Source organism: Coccinella septempunctata, chromosome 1 (assembly GCF_907165205.1).
Source record: "Coccinella septempunctata chromosome 1, icCocSept1.1, whole genome shotgun sequence".
NCBI lineage: Eukaryota > Metazoa > Arthropoda > Insecta > Coleoptera > Coccinellidae > Coccinella > Coccinella septempunctata.
Window position 1 is genome coordinate 36,982,917 of NC_058189.1, and position 18,785 is coordinate 37,001,701.

Genomic DNA, 18,785 nt, shown 5'->3' on the forward strand with positions numbered 1-18,785 from the left:
TTATGTATGAAAAAATTATTTTAAAAACTTGCCTAATTTTTTCTTCATTTCCTAAAAAAGTTTTCGTTAGAATGCAAGCACTAGTTTCGTTTCAGCAGATCCTGATTTGAAAGGGGATAGAAGCAAAGAGAGAAAAGTAATGAATTGAATATTTTTTATTGCAATTGAACTGAAAATTTCATTAGAAAATTTATTCATAAATCATGTTCGAAATGACCTCCACCATTCCTTATACAAGCACATGCCCTCTTTCTAATTTCTTCAGATGTTACTTTCCGCCTGAAATTTACTCTCAATCTTCTCGCTGCTTCGTCCTTTCTCTCCTCAAGTTGTTCATCTAATATAGGATAGTTTTGCCTTTTTCATACGTATCATATCTTTTTCTGATGAAAATAATCCAAAAATATAATCAAATTTTTTGAAATACATAAGAACTCAAATATGTATCTGGGAAACTGTTGATATTTGGTAATCAATAAATATGGCTCAAACAACAGCAAATGAGTGATACTAACACCTCCTCCAAGGTTCACGTCTAATTTGGAATCACCCTGTATATGATCGAATGGATTTTGTGACAGTATTCTTAAAATTAATCTTCAGATTCGAAATATTAAAAGCAAAGATTCCATTGTAAACAATGAAAACCATAGTAGGATAAAGCATATAATTCATGTCTTGAAAATTCTGATATAAATTCGAAAAATAAGATACGTAACAATTTTTCTTGTATTTAGATATTGTGGAAAATAGAATATCATTATACTATTGTTTTTATTCGAAATCTCAACATTACCTGATAATTTTCATTTTTCAACACCAGAAGAAGTAGATGTTTTATGATTTCCAACGATCCCGAATCTCTCGACATGTATATAAATCCTTCATTGCATTGGAGTGATTTCAGGTGTTAACGAACTCCGAAGCCAAACTTTCTATTTCACGATATTTAACTCTAAAATCTTGATCCGTGACTCGAATGAAAAGTATCGTAACCAGCGCTATGAAATTGAAGCCAACCGGTCCATATTGGGATAATTTTCGTTTTTTATAATGTATCATTGTTGTCGTGAAATTCTTTGTTTTCGTTTATTAAGAGATTACCGATGATTTCACTGATAAATTGTAATGGTTATTTTATGGTTATACCGAGTAGGCTGTTCAAAATGTATGTCATTCATTGTTTCCTATGAATTTTCAATTTTTATACAAGGTGTCTTTTCTACGATGAATAGTTATCTGGAGGTAAACGTTAATTACAGAAAATGTTAACATTAAAATGGTACGGTAATTGTATCTAATCAAGTTCGGAAGGCAAATATTCTAAAGGGGAGGTCATGCAGATAAATATAATAAGAATTAAAATTACAAAACGTAAAAGGTCTGTGTGAGGGCTTTCACAAGACATCCATCTGCTGGGCTTTCTTATTATTTTTCATGTTGATTCTAGATTCATTTTATTTTTCCAGAAATAAATACACATATTATTTTTATAAGTCCTCTTTACTCTCTTCACGCGAATAAGACATAATATTTTTCATTTCGAATACATAACCTGGTGAAAACTGACATTTCTCGCTATAATTGCCAATATATAGTGTATAATTTACATGCTATTACTGTTCAATGATGAATGTTCCTGTCTTAAAAAGAGCTGTACATGGTGTCCCAAATTCGATGATGACTGAGAGCATCTCGAGAACTATAAGATTTATAGGAAAAATCTTCAAGGACCTCCGATCTCTTTTTTCGGAATAATTAGATATCAGAAATCAGATCGTTAATATCTTGGCGATTCTGCAAAATATTACTGTTTCATATATCGCTATATCTTGGCTTCTGTTCGAGATATTCGACTTACTAGTGCTCTTTCGAGTTCGCGCTTTATTGTTGCGTTTCTATCGAAGCTGAGAATCTTCGATTAAATTTATGTGTATTCTGCATATAATTAATTTTTAGATAATTTCTCCTACTTCTATATTATTATGGTATTATTTTTATTGTATAGTTGATTACAATTATACAAGATACAAATTCAATTTAATCTCTAAAGATCTCTACAAAACTCAGTATATGTTCAGCCGAGCTGAACTGAAAAAAATAGAGGAGGGGAAAGTATTTCTTTCGATCTCATAAATTTTCTATCAAAATATAAATACAAGTCAAAGACTCAACCTGTATACATATATGAAATATTCATTTATGTCATATGAATCATTACTGAGTACTAAAAAAAGTCTTCTATAAGAAAATTATAAATTAATGATTCAAGTAATGTACAGGGTGGGCAAATTTCGATGTTTTAGCACTACAGCTTTTAAATCAGAAGAGATAGACAAAATCTGATACCCCATTCTCGTTCTCTTCTGAGAAACTAACAAGAGTAGTAGTCATTTTTGGCCACCTTCTTTTGTTTTCGAGTTATAAGCGAAAATTGGAAAAATGGCGATTTCGAAATAAATTTATATCTCCGCTAATACTGATGATAGAGCTCTGAAGTGAAAACATTATACAGGCACTTTTTTTAGTAGAATCCTGTGGCGTGCTTGCCTTTTTAGCAGGATTTTTAATTACGAAGCTATGACCCAAAGTTATGTTTTTCCAAATGGGAACACCAGATTTCTGTGCAATTTTTTGAAAGCTTAATTTTTACTGATATCAAAGATATATTACATCATATGATTTGTATCAATATAAATAATAGAAAATGGTCAAAAACCTTTTTTCTCAATATTTCTTTGGTTTCAAAGCGAGCACAGAAAAATAGAGCTTCCTATAACAAGAGAAGTCTCCTTCCGGCAATGCCATTCTTTTTTTGCTTTTTACCAATTTTCACAAAATTTGAATCTTCTAGGAATTGAGTAAGAAGCATAGAAATGAAAGGACTAATAGAAGGAGACTGTGGTAATCATAAGATGCTACATTTTCCTATTCTCATCAAAAGTAGAAACCATAGAAATATTGAGAAAAAAGGCTTTTGACCATTTTCTATTATTTATATTGATACAAACCATATAATGTTATATATTTTTGAAATCAGTAAAAAATGAGCTTTCAAAAAATTGCACAGAAATCTAGTGTTCCCTTTTAAAAAAACATAACTTTGGATCATAGCTTCGTTATTAAAAATCCTGCTAAAAAGACAAGCACGCCACTGGATTCTCCTTAAAAAAGTGCTTGCATAATGTTTTAATTTCAGAGCTCTATCATCAGTATTAGCGGAGATATAAATTCATTTCTAAATCGCCATTTTTCCAATTTTCGCTTATAACTCGAAAACAAAAGAAGGTGGCCAAAAATGACTACTACTCTTATTAGTTTCTCAGAAAAAAAGAACGAGAATGGGGTATCAGATTTTGTCTATCTCCACTGGTTAAAAGCTGTAGTGCTAAAACATCGAAATTTGCCCATCCTGTACATAAGTACCTATATGAATCCAATAAGTCTTTCAGTATAATATATACTTTTCTCGTCTAGCTTTCTAGATAAGAATGAGAGATCTCTAATAAATTTCACCCATCTATTACCATCTTGAGATTTTATTATCTCTTACATGAGGTCCATCAAGTCCAATAAACCACCTACTACGAACATGCATCATTATTGTATGCAGCCGAGTGACGTTTCCTAGTTTGAAAGTTGGTGAAAGTGAGGATGCATGTCTCGAATTTGCATAGTGTGCTGTGAGAAATCTGCAAGAGATGCGATCGTGTCGTCCAGATGAATCAAGACTGATTGATATGAATACCAAGTTTATGCACACTTCGATTCAATTAAAAAAACAGGAGACTATGTCCTGACTATGTCATGACTAGGTCATGCTAATTGAACTATTAAGAATACTATTTACGAAGCCTTCCTTCAAATTATTTCCTTCACCCTTTCAGCTCACTCCAGATTATACAGAGTGTCTCAACTTGAATATTTCATAAATTCTTCAGATCAAATAAAAGGTGAATCGAAAAATTCGAGCAGTATTTCTAGTGCTGATAAAGCATCAGAAAATAAGTGTTTTTTCCTATAAACACATAACTGAACTAATATCATGGAGTATTAAACTCACACATTTAATACTCAATGCTTTCTTTAAGGGTGCTACAACCCTCTCAGAGTGACTAAAAATATCTTTAGAAATATGTATTATAAGTATTATATTCAAATATTGGGTATTATTTGGAGAAACTAAGACCAAGGATTCACTTAGAGTAGGTACTGTTACGATCCGTTCAATCAAAACTTTATTTTTACATAAACTTGTTATTTCAATCAACTGAATCGCACTTTTTAAGTCCAAAAGCAATTCATTCAAATCTAGAAGTGACTTTTTCCAAATACTAAATATCTATGATACTACCCTAAATAATTCATATTTCTAACTTATACCTTATAATTCAACACAAATATCTTCCAAATTGTCATACTCATTGAACCAACTAACTTATATTGGGGAAACTTGAACCATAAAAAAAAATCCCCAATTTAAATATTTATTCCCCAAATTGAAGATTTTAGGAATGAATATTTTAAATTTTCAAAACTGAAATAATTTTCACTGTACAAAAGTAGATTCGAATCTTATATGTTTTCTCCATTTCTTTCTCCCTTTCTTCTGTATATATTTCTCCTCAATCCGTTTCACTTTTTCTCTGACTTCTATTATTTCTTCATTGTAATTCCATTTGTTAATGCGCTCCAAATTGATTTATTCTGGTGTAATGAAATTTTTTTGTTCATCGCTCTTTGTAATATCTCATTGTGTGCTATTTTCAGTAACTTCCAATTCTTTCTGATACCATCTAGTAATCATTCCAATGTCTAATTTCTCTTGTCTTTGCTCTACTCGTGTATTGAAAATGTCATCAATTCTTATGAAATCTTATTCTTCCAGCCTTTTCGTTGTTTCTTTTATTGCCATATAATTTTCTTCAATTTTTTTTCCTTTCGGTCTACAAATTCTGTAATGTTTTCCTCTATTTCTACAGCATTTTCATCCAATTTCATATATTGTACTTTCAATTTTTGAGATTGTTTTTCAAATTCTATGTCTATATCTTCCTTCTTCTTTAATAAAATATCCAATATATTTGTATCATTGTTTTTTAATATTTGTTTCTTCTTCTGCTCCAGCTGAAGTCTTGGTCTGGATTCCATATTGTGCTGGTTAGAACAGCTTGAATTGCCACCCGTTGGGAACAAATTTGTTACAATCCCTTCAATACAGAATTTATTTTATATATAAACTTGTTATTTCAATCAACAGAATCGCAACGTTTATCTTCAAAAGCAATTCATTCAATTTTAGAAGTACTAATCATCTATGATACTACCGTACCTAATCTATTATCCTAACTTATAATTCAACACAAATATATTCCAAAATCTCATACTCATTGAACAAACTTACTTAACTATATTGGGGAAACTCGAAACATAATAGTACCTATAAATCTGGATCTATTTTTTTACAGCACTTTTTAATGATACGTATCAAAGTAGTATTATTTGTAATTTAAATGTTAGATATGTTCCTCTTCCAAGGGTATAACTTCAGGAATATAAACCAGAATTTCTACTTATGCTTCTAAATAGGTAGAGCTGCTAAAAATTGAGAAATATGTAGTATTCAAACAGAGAACCTCGAAATCATCATTATTCATTAAGTATGTTACAACCCCCTGAATACGGCTGTCATTAGAAAAAAACAGTTCTATCTTGAAATCTAGAAGGCCGATTTCAATAAAAATAATATGATTTCATTAAATGACATAACGATAACATTGAAGGATTTATATATTTTATGGAAATCGTTCGTCAAATAAAGAAGATGCTAGCAGGCTAGGAGATCCACCTATTCTTGCCGATTTGCCTTGAACAACCATAATAAAATGAATGTCTTAAATACCGAGGCCAAAAACACTACTCTTCGCAATAGATCTTTCTTTTGAAAATTCGAAATGACCAATAAACAGCAAAGGGAATAGCTTTTATTCATCAAATGTTATTGATCAAAACATTCAAAACACATTCCAGGAAGCTGATAATAAAAAAATGGGTTATTAATTCAATTGAAATATTACAGTATCTACCCGAATAAGATCAAATGACTTTCCATAAGGGAAAAGCAATAACTAATTGCCCTCATGACAACTTGCATTTCATAATAGGTTTATTCACATTTCAATGAAGAAAATGTATTCGTTAGAGTAGTATCATGAAATTCATACATTTCCAGTAGATTTCGGTTTAGAAATTTACAACATAAAGACAATACAATAGCTAGAAGTACCTAAATTCAAAATGAAACAGAGGGCAGTGAAAAGTGAAAATAATAAAGATTCGAAGTTGATATTATTGCAAAACTGAAATTTAAAGTACAAATCTGCGTCAGCTGCTGAGCGAACAGAAAGGAATGATCCCGAATTTTTGAAAATTCACAATGCATCGATATTTTTTTGCGCCGGAATATGGGTTACGGATCGTGCTACGGGATATGGAGAATGATTTTCTTGCTATTTAAGTTGACGTTTGCAGGTTGGTTTCTTATAGAAAAGGAGATAGGTTCTCAGGAATTATAAAACTCCTCCCGAAACTATGAGAAACGACAGCAGGCTCTAGGGTCTATGTGAAGTTTACATTCGTTTACATTCGCTTTGCAAAATCTCGAATTTCTGAAGTTTTTTTTTCTTTTTTCTGATCTATTTCCCAAGTCGAGAGTAGTAGGTGCCTCATTCATTCATTGCCGAATCCCGTTACCGAGAATAAATCTACAAAAAGAATCAAAAACAAAACTATTTAGATTTATATTGAGGTCGTCATTTTGAAACACTCTGTTCTTTAGCTTCCAGAATGGCTGTGATGCCGAATTGATACGGTTGTCTATTTGCGTGTCCAGGTTAGCCTTAGTATTTATGAAGCTTACCAAGTATTTGAACTGCTCGACCTGTCCAGAGTTTCATTCTCCAGGCTGATATCTGTTTGAAGGCTTTCTGGCGGACTTACCAGGCTTTTGGTTTTGTCAATATTTAGTCTAAGGACTAAAGCTTGGTATATATGTTTTTGGGTGTCCAACATTATCTGTAGATCCTCTGAGCTGTTAGCGATAAGTGCGCAGTCGTCTGCATATTGAAGTTCCGTAATAAACTTTGTATAGGTTTTTGCCCTGAGGCGCTTTAGGTTAAACAGGCCTCCATCAAATCTGAATCTCAATCCAACACCTCTTACAGGCATACTCAACTCACGTCAGCAATTATTGAGACAGCTATGGCGAAAACATTGAACAGTGAAGGCACTAACACGCAGCCTTGTTTTATTGCAGAGTTGGTTAAGAAATGGTCGGTTGTAGAGCCATTATGGTGTATTCTAGAAAACTTGTTAGTATGGAGGCTTTTACACTCTGCTAAGAATTTTTCGGGTACTCTAAGGCGTTCCATGATTTTCCATGGCGCTCTCCGATTCACCGAGTCGAAGGATTCACCAATGTAGGCTGTATAGATCCTTGATTGTTGTTCATGGACCCTCTCTTGCAGCTGTCGCAGTGTAAAAATTAGGTCCACCGTACCTCGATTGGGTCGAAAGCCGCACTGGGATTCAGGTAATAGTTTTTCTAAGAGTGGAATCAGACGATTAGCCATAATCTTTGAGATAATTTTACCGGCCACATTAAGCAACGATATGTCCCTGTAATTATTGCAACTTGACGCATCGCCTTTGTTCTTATAGAGGTTGATAACTAAAGCGTCTCTGAAGTCTTGTGGCACATCTCCTTGTTCCCAGATCCTGCGGAATAGTGTTAGGAGACTATTGACAGTATCTTCATACAGGGCTTTGAATATCTCCGCTGTAACTCCGTCTAGACCAGGTGACTTATTATTTTTCATATTTTTTAAAACACTTATGATTTCCGACATTGAGATTTCATCATCAAGCGATGTCATCGGACTATACGCGGGGAGCCGGTCTAGAATGGATAAATCCGAGTCGTTATTTTGATTGCCTGAGAGTAATGCTCCTTCCATCTTCCGAGAATTTTTCTATCATCAGTTAGGATAGCTCCTTAATCATCTCTTATAGGAGATGCTCTGCTTAATCGTCTTTCGTTTGGCATTTTCGCGGACATACATGTGCAGCGATTTTCGAAACCTCTAAATCAGCTGATTTTCCCCTCTATCGTTTCCCACTCGAGGCTTACGAAATAAGTTTATTTCGATAAGCAATTTTCGATATTTCCGATTTTTCATTTCGTATTGTTTTTTCGTATGAATCATTGATACCACGAAGAATATTCAGACGTAAATTGGAAAATGGAATGGGACTAGAGCTGTCCCACCAAAATTCTTAATTTCTGGAAATTGTTTTGAATCACCAACTTTTTGAAAGCTCCTATAATATTTATAAATAAGTTCTTTCCCCGATTGAAGGAATCGTCTTCAACGTCTTTCATTACTTATGGAAACAAACAGAAAATATGATGGAAACAACAAGAATAGTTATCAAGAAAGTACTCAATGCTATGGCTATAACAAATTGTCCATGAACAAGTGTGAAAAAGCATCTGCGGAAAAAGCTATAATGTAATGAGAAAGAGTAGGTAAATATGTTTGCATTGAATAAATTTCTAGGAATCAAACGACAATGTTTATGTCGAAGATTATTATTTAGAAGGTAGTTATAGCGTGGGTATACTTTCAGAAGTTAACTACTCCTACTACTGTAACGTATCTAGAAGGTACCAGGTACAAGTTGGCGAATTTCTCGTGGTCGATCGTAGATATTTCTAGAACGTAATTTTATAAGTAAGTTGGCCTCCGTTCATTACTCACATCACAAATGAAATATTATAATACGTAGACCTCAAGGTCTCATTTCCTGTTCTGCTTCAGAGATTTTCTGATGAAATTAATGAGTGCGAATGTAAAACCATTGGGAAGTGAGAAATGAGATATTCAAACCATAAAATAATTGATGATTTCTAACATGTGGATGCTAAAATTCGAAATGATAATTTCATTGTTTTTAAATCAGGGCCTAATTAGCACACATCAATTGAAGGCTATTCTGGAATAAAATTCAAGCATTTGTTGTATGTCAACATTCATTTTACCTGAAAAATGGATATCTGGTATTGAAATATTGGTTTGCAAACTTGAGATTCTCATTGTTATATATGATTTTTTCATGGCATAACGAAAATATTATATACTTACTGTGTCAAGGAATTGTTTTAAAAACATTCTAATGTATAATATAATGAAAACTTTAATAAACTTCATTTCATGATTCCGTACTTCAGCTATTATAAGCGTCAAGAAAAACTTTTGTTTCAGTTAGCGTTTGTTATTCATAATTGATATTTAATTGATAATCGATATAATTTGATATAGAATATTTTGTTTTGTTCAAGGTGCCATTATCCTGCAATTGAGTTGGCAAATTTTATGGTACCTACCTATTTTTAGCGTCAAAATATACGACGAAAAACTTGGAATGAACCGATACAAGGTGAATCAGAAAATCCCAGCAATTTTTCGAGGGATGACGGGAAAACAAGTGGTTTTCGTTTTATGAACTTATGTGCAGAACCAGTTATCAACGGTGCGGTGCTATAATAGCCCTAAAGAATGGCCTAACGATCGATTTTTCCTACATAACTTCCGAAATGAGTACCAGTTTTTTTAGATCAGACGTAGTGAAATGATATTCTTCGAACATTTTTACGAGAAGATCAACCAAATTTGTTTGTCCTAAAAAAGTAACATATAATATCAGCAAGGTAAAAAATTTTGTCGAGCGGAAGTTAAAAACCCAATTCTTAAAACTGAGTTGGATGCTATCTAATGAACATTTGAAAGTTTTGTTAAATGAAAGTATTCCTCTTATTTTATCGTATAATGCTCCGTTTTTGAGTAATTTGATGTTCAAAGATTAGAAAGTATCTGTGAAATTTGAAAAATTTGGTACTTTGGCTGAATAGGAATCTGTTTAAAAGATCCACATATGCGTAGTGCCACAGATCTAGCCTGTGATTCTGAAGGTAAAAATGGCTATATCTTTTTATCAAGGCCGAAAAAACATTTGTTTTTCTTGGGTAACAGAACCTATTTCAAATGTTACTTCGTAACTAGGAATTCCTGTTGGATTTTTCACTTGATCATGGAGAAAACTCATCCTATTGTGTCAGTATTGTGCTCCATCTTGTTGAAAATAACTATTGGACCATAATTCAACTCAACTATGAGAGGCCTGATAACTTATCCTTCATAAAGTTCTGTGCTGACAGCGAACCAAACCAGAATTTCATTTTGAGCACGAACTGGTCTCAAAAAAAAAAAATTTCTAGTATTTGGTTGCTCATCAATGACTTGCTTGAGAAAACACTGGTAGAAGGGCATTTTTACGAGGGTAGTCATCATCTTCAATTTTCGGATAACAGGTCAATCTAACGTGCGTTCAATAAAATTCGTCGTCAAGTAGGATGTGGCATTTTGAAGGTTGATGTTCTGTGTCTGAACGAATTTCCTTCCTTGAATCACTTCATGTTCCCGAAATGTAAACATTTGATACATTATCGTAAGATTGTACGAAAGGCCAGTTTTTTAGAAAAAGTTACTAGCGTATTCAATAATGATTTCATCCAATATTTGCAAATAATTTCTTTCATTGAGTTAGATTTCAACTAATCCGAACAGTCTGAGGCGATTGAAAAAATTCTTGGCAAGGATTTCAACAGAATTTTATGATTTTCATACGTCGAAGACATGAATCCTGAATGAATTGAGTTGCAATTGTTTAGTAAAATAAATAAATCATAGTAAAATCTTAATATGTTTAATTTTCTATGAATATTGAAATGACATGGCCAATACTTGATGAAAACGCATAACTGAAATAACCGAATCACATGATTTTCATTACAATGAGTTTGAGGTTTCTCTATAATTGAAATATCTGCTGAAAATTTTCTCTTTGCTCAAAACACTTGTCACATCTTCTTCCGACAAATCCAAAAACGTTATTTAATTAATATATTTAATTTTCGTAACTTCAATGAATTTTTTCGATGATTCTAGTTTTCAGTTGGTCCAAATAAGAAATAGGTATTTGAAAGATATTGAAATAAAACCTGAACAGAGGTTCCCAGACGATCTGTCATCGCATTTTTAACATTGTTTATTAACTCTGAGGATCGACCATTTCATTCTCCTCTGTGAACACTAGATACCTGTTTCGCGGACAGTTTCGCAGGACAGTACTTTGGAAATATTGATAATAATCTACAGTTACATTGGGATACTCGATCCTGAAGTCGGTGAAACATTCACCAACAGAATATTTCCATTCGCCTTTTATTTTCTTTTTTTTTCTGAAATAACAATAGTGGCATTTCATAATGAATGAAACTTGACAGTTTACCTGGAAAATGGTACAGAAGAAGCAAAGAAGTACGTTTGAACACAGAATATCGACCTTCAAATTTCCATAGCCTACGCATTTTTTGAAAGCAAGTTACAATTCGGATGCAACTCACATATTCAATTTTGTCTGCAAATAACATATTTCTGCACATATGTTATTTGCAGACGAAATTTCATTTACCTTGAATAAAACCAACTCAATCAGCTAAGTTTATTCATAAACAAACAAGACCAACCAAATTTGAATGTGTAATAAGTTACTCATTCAGTGATGTTAACAATAAATACTGGCAAAGAAGTATCGATCCTTCGATAGCATGACGTAAGATTCGAATATCTGCCAGTGAAGAACTTGGAAAATTTTAATAATTCAACATTCAGCTAAATCTTCAGTTCTGAGACCAACATGTTGCAAAACTCTTCTCAACCTCATCAATTCGGGTCAGCGATGCTCGAAAAGATTAAGCACTGGGAGAACGTTTGAATTTAATAGCTCTAGGAATCCTTGTATTGTTTCTGAGCGAAAACGTGTTCATACTTAAATGGCTGTTTTTAAATGCAGACCTTCAACTGATGATCATAAAGATTGAACTCCTAAGAGAAATCTACTGACGGAGAACCGAAGTAAGTATTTTTGATCAATCTGAAACCAGATTCATAACTTTTCAGTCATCATTCCAGATTGACTGTTTCAATTTTCAATTGCACACCGCTCATATTGTACAGGGTGTCCGAGTTAACCTTATTGTGGAAACTAAAGGAGCAAGAAGAAAAAGTTGAATACAAAACTTGTCTGTAATCGATTGAACTTTTATTTTTTATAACCCATCTTAATACAGAGTGCTTCGTTTTTTCCCTGTTGGTATCAACTTTCTTATTTTAAATGGTACTCCCTGTATATTATTGCATTTTTGAATTTCTTGTCAAATTTTAGGGTAACTTTGGTATGACAACCATGGTCCTATATAGCACCGATTCTGAGATATTCGACTGTTTCTTAAAATTTTGACAGATGTAGGAGCTCACTAAAATAGCTGATACTAGTTTTCTAATGAATGTATCGAAACCAAATTTTGCCCAGCTCTTGTCAACATATTGGATCATACGTTACATCTCTATTTTTAGCAATCTGATATACAGGGTCTTCAAAAATTAAAGTTAAAAATTCAAATAGAAGTTCAATCAAAACTTAATTTTTTCAAATGACAACCTATATTCTTTTCTTGTTCATCATGTAGAGCAGGTTAGGTTAGGTTAGGTTAGGTTAGGTTAGGTTAGGTTAGGTTAGGTTAAAATGAGCAAAAATTCAAACATTTTCTGTAAAGTGAATAGTTTCAGAAATATGGACGAAAAAAGAACCAACGATAATTATTAAATAGTGTTGCTGCTATATAGTTGGCTTTGATTCTTTTGATGAATTTAATTACCTAGATTGACTAATGAAAGACAAAAAGACTCTTTTACTCATAATCATTACTCGCTCCCAATAAAATTGAATTGTTTCAATTTTAAAGGGAGATTCAACTAACAGATACATTTTTCTCAAAATAATCAAGTAGTTGTCTGACAACATAAAAGAAAACTCAAAAATACACAATTAGATAAGTGCTCGTTTCTAAAGTTACCATATTCTATCAGCTTAATAAATTAATTTTATCGTTGGTTCTTACGGGAAAATGCACTTTTGTCGTCCATATTTCTGGAACTATTCCCTTTACAGAAAAAGTTTAAGTGCATTGTTTGCGCATTTTAACCTGCTCTACATGATGAACACGAAAAATATATAGGTTGCCATTTGAAAAAATTAAGTTTTGATCGAACTTCTATTTGAATTTTTAATTTCAATTTTTGAAGATCCTGTGTATCAGATTGCTAAAAATAGGGATGTAACGTATGATCCAATATGTTTACAAGAGCTGGGCGCAAAATTTGGTTTCGATTTATTCATTAGAAAACTAGTATCAGCTATTTTAGTAAGCACCTACAGCTGTCAAAATTTTAAGAAACAGTCGAATATCTCAGAATCGGTGCTATATAGGACCATGGTTGTCATACCAAAGGTACCCTAAAATTTGACAAGGAATTCAAAAATGCAATAATATACAGGGTATACCATTTAAAATAGGGAAGTTGATACCAACGGTGCACCCTGTAGTAAGTTTCGTATTCAACTTTTTCTTCTAGCTCTTTTAGTTTCCAAAATTAGGTATAGGGACACTTTAACTCGGACACGCTGTACATAAAATACCTACGAGTATTGCATAGAAGCATTCATTCATAAAAAAATTATATTTTTTATTCGCAATGGAATTGTTCCTATTGATAAGATGATTGAAAAATAATACCCTAACTTGTAGTGATGTTGATTTCTAAACAAGAAAATTTAGTTCACTGTAGCATTTCGAATGAGTACCTATAGTATAATGTCTATGTTACGGGCAATGTAAATAATTGGGCATTGTTTATAATGCCCGGGCAATTTAAAAAGTGCCCAAAAAGATATGACAAAATGATAAATTATGTTGCAAATATTACATTGCCCGGTTATTATGTATAATGCTAAAAATCAGGTGGGCAATTTGAAAATTATATATTATTCATATTTCTTATAAAAAATAACAAATTTTTGCATACCTGACTGACAGAGTAACAAACAAAACATAACAAATAAAATTTCACATGCTGACAAACAAACCGGTGGGATGAAATAAGTACAAACAAAACGTGTGTCCAAATAAAACTAAAGTATTAGATATGTACGTACTTTCAAATTTATATTCACACAACATGTCAATACGTAGCAATACAGGCCAATACAGGCTCTATTCATTAGAGCAGCTTCCACTTTGGTGACATTTCGAGTTACATAGCTTTTTTTCTTTACGACACTTGCGCTCGTTGGATTTACAGCTACCTTTACAGCCACATCGACTATAGCCTGTCTTGGATGACAATCTTGCACATTCTCTCAGTTAAATCTCTATCTGTGGAATATCTTCGCCATTCTTTTCACATAGGTTGTCCCATTGGTGTCAATTAATCAAAGTGCCCAAAGAAATAATAGCGGTATTTATAATGACCGGGCAATGTGAGAAATTATTGTAAAATAATTCAAATTTATCAAATTGCCCGATTTTAATGGTCATTATTCATAATAACCAAGCATTATGAATACTGACCTAAATAATTACATTGCCCGTAACACCTATATGGCATCAGCAGATACCATGAGGTGAACAATTGTTCAAATGAAGCATTGTGTGTAGGTACTCGTACAAAGCTGTATATTATAACCTGTTCTAGGTATGTTTTAAAAAGAGTTTGGTGAAACTTTTAAAACGAATTCTGACTCTAATTATTGGAGCGAAAATGATAATGGACAAGATGGAGTTCTAAAATTAACTCAATCTGACTCAGTGCAATAGTGTTAATTTTATTTTTTTCTTTACAGGCATACGTTAAACATGTGTACGCGTCCGTCCAGGTGGCCAAAATAATCGCAGTGACCGTAGTTATCTGCTCCGTAATTCTTGGATTCTTCCTGATGGCATCTGCATACATCACAGCCAATGCTTCGTGCAAGCAGCTTGAGCAAGAAATCGAACTGCTTGGTGAGGTAGCTGATAGATTCCAACTGCCTTTGCAGCCTGAAGCTCTTGTACAGGTAAGAAACATAATATGTTGAATACATTGAAAAAGTTGTGAAATGAGACCATAAAGCAAGAATTGACTTCTTCCTATTATGCCTGTTTTGGTTCGATTTTTCGAAGGTTTCAGTTCGGTTCAGAACAGTCGCACATCCAGATTGAGTTCAAGCGTAGCTTCTCGCAATATTGCTGTTCAACTACTTCAAACTTATTTTGCACAGTTCTGGGTACGAACCAATCATAGCTATTATCCCATTTATTGAGATTGTGAAATTTGTTCAACTATTTCTCTTCATTATTGATAAAGGCCAGAATATGAGTAGCTTTTTCCTATTATTCGCTGATGATCTTGAGATTTTTCACATCATAAGAGCCTTATACGACTGTATGGTTATGCAAATCAACCTGAACACTTTATCCAGCTGGTGTCTGTTAAACCGATTCCGCCTCAATATAGGCAAGTGCAGTTTCTTTACTTTCTCTGCTAAGCACAGCTCAGTCAACTTTGCCTATTCGATCAATAATTTTCCCTTAAATAAAAATGACTCTTGTGAGGATCTTGGAATTCAGTTCGACCAAAACTTTCTTTAACTAGAAAATGTAAAGACTTATATACATATATATCACTCTGTATGATACATTAGTGAGGTCTTACCAAAGGGTATCAACCCTTTGGTCTCACACTCGTCTGGAGTATGGCAACCTTATTAGATCGCCTATTTTTGCGGTTATATGATCGAGTCGGTCCACCGTCAGTTCATGAGGTACTGGAGTTTACCATCAGCGTAGTGTGGAGAATATATTATAATATTGTTTTCCATCAAGAACAGGAGAACTTAACACGCTTGTGTGTTTATATACAAGTTGGTGAATAACCTCATTGATTCTCCAGGCTTGTTGTCTCAACTGAACTTTCACATGTTCCAAGGATCAACAGCAGAATTTGCCAGTGTTTCTATTTGGCTACACCACCTACTTACGCTCTTCTTAGATCCCCATTTTTTTGATGTGGAGTAAATTCAATGTATGCTGCTGAAATGTCATGAAATTTAGATGCCGATTGAGTCAACTCAGGTTCAGGAGGGAGTTGAAAGCGTTGCTGTTTAAAAGGGGTCTACACCTTTTAAGTGGTCCGTTCAAAAAGCGAAAAGGTATATCTTGCGTCAGAAACCACCAATTTATATAGGGTTTTCATTATAATTCAATTCAATCAGTTTGTCATCTCGGAAAACTGAAATATTTTCATTCGTAAAACAGAAAAGAGTAGGATTTTTTTTTATCGAAGGACAAATTTTTACTCATGTTATTCACTTTCCGAGGTGAAAGAATTTTTTCAGTGAATTTCCACATTAAAAAAATCCTCCAAAACTCTCGCCATCTTGCGTCAGAAACCACCAATTTATATAGGGTTTTCATTATAATTCAATTCAATCAGTTTGTCATCTCGGAAAACTGAAATATTTTCATTCGTAAAACAGAAAAGAGTAGGATTTTTTTTTATCGAAGGACAAATTTTCACTCATGTTATTCACTTTCCGAGGTGAAAGAATTTTTTCAGTGAATTTCCACATTAAAAAAATCCTCCAAAACTCTCGCCATTGGCTACAACTCGAAACCTGCTGAAATTGAATCATTCTAGTGTTCTGGCAACACTTCACATTCTGGTAGTTTTTCACCCCTAATAATACGAATGGCGAGAAGTCCCGAGAAGTTCCTCTTAAAGCAGGAGTTTAAGCCTTCCAAACTTTCGTTTATATATTTCTTTTATTGCTACTATCAGTGAATCAGTGTCCTGTAATTGTATTCAGAACTCGTTTTGGCAATGAAGTATTCATTCATTTCCAAAAATCAAAAAAGTATTTCACATCAATCCACTCAATATTCACTACTGAAAATTAGTGAAACTCGTTCATCTAAAGTTATGCAATTATCAAAACTTGATTATTCTGATCAGAGTTTTGCACTTCGAGTCAATAACAGGTGCAACAAGAAGAAACTTCATAACAATGCCGCATACCCTACTTAGTTGCGTAAGACTTTCTCGGTAATGAGCAATGACTTCCTGAGGTTGTTAACCCATAACTAATAGTCCGCGAATTATAATTGTTTCTTGTTTACTATGAACAACCGGATTGTGAATTATTGGGAAAATCACTTGGGTAATTTATTTCATTCCATTTAATAATATGAAATAGTTGGACATGTTTCAATCAAATTATACCTTTATTTCAATAAAGCTCAAACATGTAAAAAATTACTCTGAACAAAACTGGTTGAGAATTAACATTTTATTTTCACTATGCAAGCAAAAAATATTTGCGGAGAGATAATTTTTTTTTAATATTTTTACGTTATTCTTGAACCATTCCCTTCGAAATGGGTAAAAAAATTCAACACGGATACATTTTTGCTACTGTGATTGTGATATTTACTTCTTTTTCCAAATTCAAACGATTTCTTTGCTAACTCTTCATTTGTGAAATTGATAAAATGTCAATTCGCACAAAAACTAGGTTATAAAAAAACACGAATGTAAGTGTGGTCGCAAAATATTTTTTCTGAATGGCTATGAAAAAGTTTGAAAAACATTGATGTAATTAACCATAAAAAGCTTAGTCTAACACTCTCGCATTTGCTGTCGTTGGAGCCATATTTATTGATAAGTAAAGATCAATATTTTCCGAGATATTTGAGTTCTTGTGTTTTTCAAAAAAAATTTCACCTTACTTCATTCATCCCCTTAAAAAATTTGCAGGCGATTTGATATTAGAAATTGATTTTTTTTCTTCATATACCAAATTTTAAATCATACTAATTCTTTTTCAACATCTAATACAGGATTGTTTTGCTTTTTTCATACGTATCATATCTTTTTCTGATGAAAATAATCCAAAATTATAATCAAACTTGGTTAACGTAGAAAAAATTGACGAAAAATGAAGTACGGTGAGAAATTTTTTGAATAACACAATAAATCAAATATCTCGGAAACTGTTGATTTTTGGTTATCGATAATTATGGCTCAAACGACTGCAAATGAGTGATACTAACACCTCCTCCAAGGTTCACGTCTAATTTGGAAACACCCTGTAGGGGTGTTTCTTCATAACCCAAAGGTTAAGGGATGGACAATTCGGACGTGACGGAAGGTCACAGGGGTCCTTTGAAATTGCTACTTGTACATACTCGAGCGTGTCAGATTTTCATACAGATGGTTAATTTCGGTATTGCAGACGTATTAAACCCATTAATCTGACACTAATCAGTGGTAGTTTTCCTAATCTGATAGTGTGAAGATGATAACAATTAATTTTTTTCCGGATATCTACCTTCCTGCACCTCTAATCATTTTTGTATTCATGATGAAAGTTGTAGACAATAAAATTGTATACAACTTTTTTCTGAAGCAATCTCACATAGGTACTCCTAACCCTTTTCTAGCTAGAGGGTGATGAGGACGAGGAGCTTAGCCATACATGCGAAAAGCAAGGTCAATGTAGAATCCCAGTCTAATGTACATTCATCGCCATATATCTCAAAAACGTTTGCACGTAGAAAAAATTACTACCGACAAAATTTGCGGAAAATGTTATGCTCTACAACTTTTGTAATGAATACGAAGACGATTTGAAGCCCAGAAGAGGAGATAATTCCAAAAAACTCAATTTGTAACCTTTATGGCCAATTTTTATTGTTTTGGCTCGCTGAAACTGTCGGATTATATTTT

At 33.0% G+C, this 18,785-nt stretch overlaps 1 protein-coding gene across 1 annotated transcript in view; it reads left to right on the plus strand.

Annotated features, from left to right (window-relative positions):
* LOC123316120 (putative uncharacterized protein DDB_G0271606) overlaps positions 1 to 18,785 on the plus strand; it is a 61,581-nt gene that overhangs the window by 14,446 nt on the left and 28,350 nt on the right. The window contains exon 2 of the mRNA XM_044902104.1: positions 14,863 to 15,075. Coding sequence (XP_044758039.1) covers positions 14,863 to 15,075 — 213 coding nt within the window. The remainder of the gene's footprint in view (positions 1 to 14,862; positions 15,076 to 18,785) is intronic.